The following is a 10,895-nucleotide window of genomic DNA, read 5'->3' as shown; positions in this document are numbered from 1 at the left end:
AAAATATGAAACGTATTGCCCATGCATGGATAACCAGGGACTATCTCCAATGCTGATGTCAGAAATGATTTGCATAGAATTTTGATTTAAGTGCTTAACGACGTCTGCCACGTCAGAACAGTATGACATTTTGAATTTGAAAAGACATTCATTAGAATTTATTTTGATTCTGTTGTTTCGGTTCTTCTGCTTAATACACTCTTTGTTCTGACAGGAATTACTTGAAACTTTGATTGTGCTCTTTTGCGTCATCCGTGTATGTAAATGTACATAAATAAATATTTCTGAAAGGATATTGCATGAAAAATGTAATTTCTGGTATTTTTAGTCAATATAAGCGTAATGCGTAATATGATTGATCAGACACGAAAACCACATTCCGAAGCGATTGTTTTGCGCGTAGATTTCATTTATTATGAGTAAAGTCTTTCGTATTGAATTCTATGTTTAATTCTCAAGAAATTCATTGTTGAATGCCTACAGTGGGGGGGGGGGGGGTGGACCCAAACCCTCTCCTGCTCAATCGCTTCGGTATATCTCACGCTGTCAAAAAATTGTGCCCCCTTCGGGATTTTGCCCCCCCCCCAAAAAAAAAAAAAACTGAAAGTGTTCCGGCGCGCCTGCTCGTCTTCCTCCTCTTATTTTCCCTTCTGTTTTTCCTCTCTTTTCCCTTCTTTTTCTTTTTTTCTTTCTTTCCCCTTTTTAATTTTTTTTTTCTCAGCCAATAGGGGGGGGGGGCCCTCGGCTTCCCTGGATCCGCCTATGCCCCGCATGTTACGCCACTTAAAATAATTTATGATAAAGATTATTTATTCAAGCAATTTTAGCGCTCTCGGTACATAGGTAGGCTTCTCCAGTCCGTGTTTTTTATTTTTAATTTGTTATTTTCCAATACCATAATATCTGACGAGATGGCTAAGACTCATGAGCACTCGGATAATTTATGTTCATCTTTGAAGAGAAAACGAGGAAAAATGCAACGTCCACTGAGTTCTGCTTCAGAAAGCAAGGAAACTGAACTCCTTTCTCTTCATGAAATGTTTTGTGTGGTGTCTAGCCAGTTAACAGAAGATGATTTTGAAGTCCTTAAACACTTATACATCGGGAGCTCGATCAGTGATGATCGCGGAAAGATCAAGACCCCTTCCGATCTGTTCTTCGCTATGGAGAAATCAGGACTGTGCGACTCTTCAAACTTTCAAGAGATTTTGAATGTCCTTCGACTGATTACAAGGCATGATTTGATCCCATTCGTGACAAGGAGGAAGAGAAAAAGAGGTGATGAAAATGACTACGCCCGGGATTTGGGAATTTTGGGTATTTGGACTCTAAACTAACACTAAACAACTAAACTGAACTAGACTAGATAGTAGAGCAAATTTGAAGAGTTTAATTTCATTGAATTTTGTCAGTTTTCAAGTCAAGCGATTGAATCTGATAATAGGTACCGATAAACAAGTTGGTTAGGCCCTACACTAAAAAAGTAGAAACATTAAAGAAAAATATTGGTGAAGCTAGGTTTGTATGAATTGTAAGCAAGCACTTCCCTGTGGCCATGCCCATGGTCACCATGATGGTGGTGGCTGTAGCTGTAAAATCGTAATATAAACTCAATAAATTCCAAATCCAATACTAGATTGTGATGAATCATGACTAAAACTATATTTTATTAAACTTAAGTTAAAGCCAGGTCTTACAATGAACGTCATTGCGGACACACTGGAATTTCCAACATCCGGGTCTCTCACTTTCAACTGACATTGTGTGGTCGTATGTACGTCATCACCACCATCAATAGTCGATATCATAACCACCATCAACATCATCAGTTCATCACCGCCATCTTCATTACCATCACCATGATCATCATCAACATCAATCTTCAATTCGTCTTCATCATCATCATCCTCATCATAGACACAATCATGTTCAACATACTATCATAATAACATAATCATCATTCTTCTTTATCATCATCATTGTCATTAATAAAGCCCTTTGAAAGAAGGATAACTTATTTTTATTCTAATTTTCACAAATTCATTATTTTTGTATCTCCATGGAAATGTTCCCCATTAATTATAACATTATCTTTTTTTCATTAACAGGTGTTGCTGATCCTGTAGACGACTACCTTGATCTGTGTACATCATCGTCCGGCCCCCCTCCTCATCCATCAGAATCGACCTCGGGACAACATCCATCATCTTCCTCATCATCCTCCTTGTCCTCATCACTTACATCACCATCCATGTCATTGTCTGAGCCGATGGAGTCCTCCTCCTCCTCCTCATCATCATCATGTAACTGCAGTCCGTCAAAACAATCTGTAAACCCTTCCACCCACCCTGAATGTTTGGACTCGCGTCCCCAAGCTTGTAGTGTTCACTCGAGGGCCGTTGCCACGACAACCAGATGTCAGAAGACGGTTGGGATTTCACCTGAAGCCAGAGGTTTACCAAGGGAGAGACCCAAGCATACATGTGGTAAGATAATAATTTACCAATTGTTCCTTTTTATTCCTTAATTTTGTTGTTTTACATAAAATTGTTTAGGCCTGGGTCGGAACGGACGGAATACTGGAATCCATCCGATGTGTGCGGCTTCCGGTTTTGTTTTTTTCCATTCTGGTATTCCGATAAAAGTGTATGACAAATAGTTTAACATTTTCATCTTCTGAATATCTTAACATAATTATCAAGTATGTTTTATTCAGTCTTACCAGTTTTATTCAGTCATACCAATCTTAACCCAGGTTTCTTTGTTACATTTCAGGTGAGCACCAAGAAAAATATGATGAGAAGATGGGAAAAAATTGCCGATGTTTACGTGGCCAGCTTGTTTCCTTTGTTACTAGTAGCTAAGGCTAAGCTACGAGACGCATGGGTATCAGACTCTATATGCATCTCATAGCTTAGCTGCTAACGAAGAGAACAAGATGGCCACGTAAACATTGGCAAGTTTTTTCCCGTCTTCTCATAATATTTTAAACATTTTTCTAAAGTAAATTTTTGTTTAAAAATGAAATCAATATTGGATAATCTGTGACTTTTTTTGACTTCCCCACTTTTGAATTTGTTTATCGGGATACCGGATTCCGGCCAGCGCAACACCGGTGGATTCCGGAAAAAAAAAGAATTCTGACATGACTCAGGCCTAAAAATGTTGCTGGTGTCGTGAACATAATACTATGTGTGTCTAGACCTTATGCATTGACATCATTGCAGCTCCATCTTAGAGGCTGAAGTCATTGCCTTGAGTACATACATGTATATGCAGCTGATGTATCTCTAAAAAGTCTGTTTACATGTATTCCTATAGCCTCTGAAGGAGGGCGCTATGATGTCACATGCATAAAGTTTAACTAGTGCAGAAAATTTGAAAAAGAAAATGCTGTTAATTCTGTGAAAGTCTACCTCTAGGCCCCCCCAAGAAAAATGAACCTTACTTTTGTCAGACAACAATATGCAATTCATATACCATGTGTATTTGCAATTGTCATATTCTAGGTTGAAATTCATCCTGGTCAAACCGATTTTTTATATGACAGATTCACGTGTATAATTTTCCATCCAAAATAGTTTTGTTATCCATTCTACCGAATGCTGCGTATTCATTTTATGAAGTTGGCACCTCTGCTGATCCTGATTTAAATGGAAGCAATAGAATAACTTTTCAGAAGTAGGGAAACCCTGCACATGTCATATCCTGGGAGCGAATGAATTACACGGGGGCTCGGGGCAACGTCACAAGCCCTTGAAATTGAAATCCACATTCACTGCCATCATGGCTTCATGCCATGTAAAAGCGTGTCCAATATATTAGAATTAGGCAGTACACTGTAGGTTGTGGAAAGTACATGTAGCCAGGGCTGAAAATGAATTTTTTTTTTCCAGAGGTCCGCTCCCTAGAAAATAAATTTTGACAGGCTTTTTATACCCATTGTAGTCTTTGCAGAGTAAACTCACCCACCAATTCATTGGTATAGCCAACTTGGGCTGATAAAAAAAGGTGTTCATTAATGACACACTACTTCATGAGCAACCGGTGACCCTTTCTTGTGCTTAAATTACATTTTTCTGTTCAAGTCCACCCCAGAAAAATTTAAAAAGAAAAATCTAACTAGTGTAAAGGTTGAAAAAAAATTATAAGTTTAGAGTGGTAGAAAATAATATAAGTTCAAAGCAGCAACTCAATCGATCATGAAACCAAATGGAAAATAAGTGGAACTATAGTACGCAAATAAACAGAACTGCAACCAAATGAGTCTGGTAGTGCTCTGCTTTAATCTCTGGGCTACTTTGCCTCAGCTAACATTGGGATCACATAATAATTTACATATTCAAATCAAATAGAGTCAAACAATCAATAAAATGAATGGAAGGATCGAACTAAAATGTAAGAACCCAATTCATAAGATAAACCAATAAGGAATGAGATGAAGATGACAAAGATGTCTGGTGATTATGTAGTAATGGAAGTAGAAACTAAGGAGTCAGGTGAGTGATGGAATGAGTGGAACACCTGAAGAGAGAGTATAGAGAAGGAATGAAGATGACAAAAGAGAATCAGAGGAAAGGCATTCAGAATGAATGAATGAATGAATGACAATTGAATATCAAACTCATATAACCTAAGTTCAGACTGCAAGGGCAGTGCTGAAAAGAAATGGAAATGAACTCAAGGCTAGACGGAACAGAAATGTAGAAACAACTGAAGAAAACACAAGTCAAAGGAAATAAACAAAGTAGGAAAATGACAAAATAACCATCCTACACTAGCATAATGCTGAAAATTTCATGAAATTCGGATTTAAAATAAAGTTATGACATTTGAAAATTCCACCATTTTTCACAAAACAGTGATATGCATAACTCAGTGACATGCAAATGAGACAGTCGATGATGTCCCTCACTCACTATTTTATTTTTTATTGTTTGAATTTTACAATATTTCATTTTTACAGATTTGTCAATAAGGACCAACTTGACTGAACTATATTAAAAAAGCTAATTCCTGTATGTTCAGGGGTGAATTAATCATTTTTTTCACTTAACAATGAAGAGAAATGAGAATATTTCATATAAAAAAATGTAAAAGAAATAGGGAGTGGATGACATCATTGGTTTCTTCATTTGCATACTGACCAGGATGTGCGTACATGTATAACTGTTTTGCGAAATTAAACAAAACTTTAAATGTCATAACTTTGTTCTTTTACATCCGATTTTGATGAAATTTTCATTGTCATGCTTGTTGGATTTTTCTCTTTTTATTCAAATCCACTTTTTTGGGGGGTTGGATTTGTCCTTTAGTTGGGGTGCATTTCCTCCATAATAAATCAAACTTTAAAAATATTTAATTTCCATTTCAGACACCTTCATCAGAATTTAATTTACAAAATCAAATTTCAGTTGTAGCCGAGGTGCTGAGAGAAAAAAAAAATATTGAAAATGTTATAATTTAGCATCCAAGATTGAGAAAGGGTCTACATTTAGTCGCAAAGTTGTGTAGGCCTATAGCTTGATAACGATAGGAAACACCCCTTGGGTCTCATGACCAAGTTCTTGAAAACATTTTCTATTTATTTATTTTTTTCTATTCATTCTGTCCAATTTCCCTTTGACTTTATAATAATTTATATCTAGATTGGCTAACCCTGTTTAGTCTAATTATAACATTTTGCTAGTTTCCTTGTCTGATTTTGCGGTTTATGTTTCTGTAATACCTGATTCTGATAGGTTAAAGGTAAATGCTAGTTTTGGTAACGATATCAAAATGAGTTCGTACAGAATCCAATGAAATGACCACTAAAGTGTCTGTTTGTATAAATAAAACGCATGTGCCAAAGGATTCTGGAAGAAATCGTGTAATTGCGGAGAAATCAGCAAATAAGCACGGGATTCGGGTAGGGCGTCGGGCCCGACGCCCTAAGCAATAATTATACATTGTCCCACGTGCGCTTATCTGTGTTGGGGATTTTCGGTGTGAACATTTTTCAGCGTAGATTTCAAGATTTCACAAAGTCCAGTTAATGTAACTGTACCAGATCTAGATCCTCGATGGTATACTGGCAACTAAGCCTTGTTTTACAGACTCTCTCATGTAATCAGTGTTAACTGCAAATACTGGAATTTCTCTTTAACAATAACACCATCCAAATCACAAAAGAAAAACATTCTGAATTGGCTAAGCCTTAAATTACTCTGAACCTAAATATGGTAGATTTAATTTAACTCGCATTTTTTTTACTCAATAATTAAAGTCTACTTAGTACAATGCACATTTGTGGAGCATTGTGGCCCACTGGATTAGTCTTCGGGCTTTGAAAGAGAGGGTCGCGGGTTCGAATCCCAGCCATGGCGTAATATCTTGGGCAAGAAATTTATCCACATTGTGCCGCACCCAACCCAGGTGAGGTGAATGGGTACCTGGTAGGATTTATTCCTTGACCGCAAAGGCATTAGCACCTATTAATATGGCGGCTAAGCTACAGCTGGGGTAATAATATGATATCAAGTATCAAAGTGCAGTTGAGTATATGCACATAGTAACTGTGCTATATATATCATAACAGATTTATAAATGGACATATTATTATTATCTTCCTGTTTTAGACATTAGACTACGGGTACGTGCTGAATACTGCTGTCATGACAACGCTCTCGTAGGCCACCTTCACTCCATTGTACGGCATCCATTGAGGCGTCATCTGGACCTGTTCTCACAAGCCAGTGCTATATTGAAAGGTCGCGACCTTGGATCCATAGTATGTGACATCAAGTTTTCAGAGTTGACGTATCTTGACGCTTTCTGGCGAGACTACATCAACGGATCGCTTCAGGCTGCTCTTAAAGATGTCTTCATCACGGATTCCTTGAGGACGGCTGTAGGAGATGAAGCCATCAAACTCTTAGTCAATGTAGATGAAGACGACTATAGAGCTGGAAGAAGTAAACTTCTCTTGAACTTAATAAATTAATGCCCAACAAAGCAGGGCCCAGTCTTACAAAGAGTTACGGTTGCTCTGATCAACCACAAATATGGAAAGCCAGCAACGTCAACATCTAAAAATGCATGTTTAATCGTTCAAAACATTTTCTAGATATGATGCATATTTTTTACAATCATTGTTTTTTTGAAAATTCATTTTGTTCTCTTTGTGTACATACAAAGAATTTTGTGCAAATGTCCTGGAGAAAAATTTAAGACATTGTTGAATTTTCATATAGTTGAGGTCGATCGGATCAATCGTAATTCTTCGTACGACGGGGCTGTGATATGACGATGATTATTTGAACTTCTTATCTGATTGAAGGTAAGGGGTATGTACATTACAGTAGAATGTATAGTCGACCTGTAAAGTTAGATAATCGACCTATTCTAAGAATTTTTTTCAGATCAGAATATGCAAGGCATCTGAACATGTTTGATACTGAATGCTGTTTTTCCCTAGCAATAACAATAGGTTAAAGTCAAACACATTTCTGTGATCTGAAGATATTTGACTCGAAGAATTTTTTCATATAATGCTGTTTGTAAAGTTATACATGACTTTATAATAATATCAATTTTAAAGGAAACCAAAACCCCAATTTTAGAGAATCATTCTAAGAAGAAAGTAGAGCAAAATGAGAGGAGTAATTTAAAACAAGTTTCATCAAAATCTGTTATAAAATAAGAGAGTCATGGAAGTTTAAAAAGTCTTGTACTATTTATGGGAATCCAAAAATTTGATGAAACTTGTTTAAAATCACTCCACATATTATACCCTTTCCAATAACATTAAATTCTTGCCCTGGTTTTGCTTTACTTAAATGAAGGTTTTGTTGATGATGTTGCTGCATGCACTGCAGATTAGAATTGTATCAAGTTGTATTCATACATATGAAAGAAAGATTATATATTCTGTTTAATTTTATTTCCAAATTGAAAAGTAAACTCCTCATTCATGTTTGTGTGGAATCAATTTTATTTATTTTACATTTACAGTCCTCAAAGGATTTTTTTTCTCTTCTAGACTTGGAAATACTTGGGTACTTTCTGACATATGAAGAGGGCACATAAAATGCTTTCAATCAATTCAATTCAAAAGCAAAGGGTACAAAACCTACTTTTTCCAAGTTTTCGCTTTCAATGTATATGCAAGAAACCCACTTTGTTGTAAGGTGTTGGTCTTATTAGAGTTTTTTAATAATAATAATAATATGCAACATTTATATAGCGCTTAATACAAATGTTTTTAAGCGCTGCATACTATTACCCCGGCTTTAGCACGGCTACCCTAATCGGGCGCATCGAGCATTCAAGGAATTTCTTCCTACCGGGTACCCATTTACTACACCTGGGTCGAGAGTGGCAAATGTAGATGAACGCCTTGCCAAAGGACGCTAGTGCTGTGATGGGATTTGAATCCCGGACCTTGTGGTTTATAGTCCGGAGACTTATCCACTGAGCCACAACTCCTCTGCACATTTTTCTTGCACATTTCAGTGAAATGTTTTATTATTATCTACTATTTTGCGATTGAATGTTATGTAACTGGTGTCTAGCTGCAATTTTGGTTGAGAACATCATTATGTGACTTTGCAAGAGAGGTTTGTGCTTGTCAATACTCCCCAGGGAGTGGAGGATGTGTACACATTGTGTGCAGGAATGATTGATTGTATCCGATGACTGGGGTAATGATATATCTTTAAAGCATTTTGACACGTCGTTCTGATGTATTAAGCGCCATATAAATGCGGATTATTTTGGCATGAGATACATATACAACTGGGCGTTGTGGTGTGGGCCTGTAATCCAAGCTACGTGGGGAAGTTACAAATTGATGCAGAGGTTCGAACCCTGGTCACGTCTTTCGGATGGTGACGTTAAAGGTTGGTCCCAGACGCAAATACTCATATCTGATTGATACACGTCTGACAAAACTCAAAAACACACACATTCTTTGTCACATCTCGCAATGGTTAGAAGAGCAATGCAAGACATGCAGCGTTGACGGGAGGTACTGTGAAAACGTTGAAGGTGTCGGTGTAAAAGGTACATGTAGGGATGAATAACGTGTTCAACAGATATTTAAGCCAGACAGTTGATATGTACATGCAAGTCGCCCACAAAAAGTTAACAGAGGGGATAGCATTTTACTCAAATTTGAAGGGAAATACTGATGAAACTAAAGTCTAACAACAAAGTTAGTTTCGTGCATGTACATTAAAACCCCAAGCTTGAAAAAAGTAGGTTTTGTTCCATTCTCCCTCGATGGACCATTACTCTGTGACCTGTGATAATTGTTACGCCAGCAAGGTGTCAAAATCAAACTTGATGAGTTACTCAGTTATGTAAAATAGAAATGACAAGAATAATAAATCATGTATTCTTGATATAGCTGACCTTTAAACTTTGGTTACCTTTTTTAAAGGTCAAGTCCACCCCAGAAAAATGTTGATTTGAATTAATAGAGAAAAATTAAGGAAGCATTATGCTGAAAATTTCATCAAAGTCGGATGTTAAATAAGAAAGTTATGACATTTTAAATTTTCGCTTATTTTTCACAAAACAGTGATATGCACAACTCAGTGACATGCAAATGAAACAGGAGACGATGTCTTTCACTCACTATTTCTTTTGTTTTTTATTGTTTGTATTATACAATATTTCTGAAGAAGCGTCCCGGATCAGAAGTGAAACTGTTCTCTGTTCCAAAGTAAGTCCAGATGATAGGATTTATTTTTCCATCATGATTTGACTTTTCCTGGATGAATCAATCTTTACTTGAGTTTATACAATATTTCATTTTTTTTACAGATTTGACAAGAAGGACCAACCTGATTGAACCATATGAAGTATTAAACAATACTAATTTCACATGTTCAGAGAGGAATTAATCATTGTTTCACTTGAAAATGGGGAGAAAATTAGAATATTTCATATAATAAAATACAAAAGAAGTAGTGAGTGGATGATGACATCATTCTCATTTACATACCGACCAGGATGTGCATTTACATGTAACTATTTTGCGAAATTAAGCAAAACTTCAAAATATTATAACTTATTTTACATCTGATTTAGAGGAAATTTTCAGTGTTATGCTTGTTCGTTGGATTTTTATTGCACATGTTCATTGAGGAATAAATCATTGTTTCACACGACAATAGGGAAAAAATTTGAATATTTCCTATTTCGTATAACGAAATACAAAAGAAATAGTGATGCCATCAGTCTCCTCATTTGCATACAGACAAGGATGTGAATATAACTGTTCTGTGAAATTAAGCAAAACTTTAAAATCACAACTTTCTTATTTTACATCTGATTTTGATGAAATTTTTAGTGTTATGCTTGTTGGATTTTTCTCTTTTTGATTTTTTTCATTCTTGGAGGAAAAATTTAAGTTGATAATTATTATCTCATATAAATAAATACAGAACGACAAGTGGGGACATGACATCATCAGCTTGCTCATTGTATATTCATGAAGACATGCAGAGAACTCTTTTACCGACATAATGTGAAATTTGAGATTGTTGTAGGTTTGTTATTCCTTGTCTGGTTTTTATGATTTTTAGCTCATCCGGCCTGAAGGGCAAGATGAGCTTATGCCGTGGCGTGGCGTCTGTCGTCCATCCACAATTTCAAAATACTACTACTTCGCCATTTCAAGTACGATTTCAATTCTGTTTGCTTTATATGATAGCACTAGGTGGGGATTCAAAACTTCTACACAGAATTTTAAAATTCATTAAATATGCTAATTTATGCACATTTTTCAAAATTCACAAAAAATGCTTCTTATTCTGAATTTGATTTTTTTGCTTTCATCTGGTAGAGCTTCATGAGGTTCACCAAACTTCTACACACAATTTTGAAATGTTGACCAGAACAATTTTTAT

At 36.1% G+C, this 10,895-nt stretch overlaps 1 protein-coding gene across 1 annotated transcript; it reads left to right on the top strand.

Annotated features, from left to right (window-relative positions):
* The first annotated feature begins 911 nt into the window (after positions 1 to 911).
* LOC121420694 (death effector domain-containing protein-like) lies at positions 912 to 7,055 on the top strand. The gene is made up of 3 exons (XM_041615355.1): positions 912 to 1,278; positions 2,109 to 2,486; positions 6,618 to 7,055. Exons 1-3 carry the CDS (start codon positions 912 to 914, stop codon positions 6,980 to 6,982), a joined length of 1,110 nt encoding a protein of 369 aa, XP_041471289.1. The 3' UTR covers positions 6,983 to 7,055.
* Positions 7,056 to 10,895: the final 3,840 nt, after the last annotated feature.

Source organism: Lytechinus variegatus, chromosome 8 (genome assembly GCF_018143015.1).
Source record: "Lytechinus variegatus isolate NC3 chromosome 8, Lvar_3.0, whole genome shotgun sequence".
NCBI classification, from domain to species: domain Eukaryota; kingdom Metazoa; phylum Echinodermata; class Echinoidea; order Temnopleuroida; family Toxopneustidae; genus Lytechinus; species Lytechinus variegatus.
This window is presented reverse-complemented; position numbering and strand designations above follow the sequence as displayed.

Bases quoted from the DNA above. Each gene is read 5' to 3' on its own strand.
- LOC121420694 (XM_041615355.1), top strand. From the start codon at position 912: ATGGCTAAGACTCATGAGCACTCGGATAATTTATGTTCATCTTTGAAG. The intron at 1,279-2,108 runs GTGATGAAAATG...TTTCATTAACAG, and splicing joins AAGGAGGAAGAGAAAAAGAG to GTGTTGCTGATCCTGTAGAC. The intron at 2,487-6,617 runs GTAAGATAATAA...TTCCTGTTTTAG, and splicing joins GAGACCCAAGCATACATGTG to ACATTAGACTACGGGTACGT.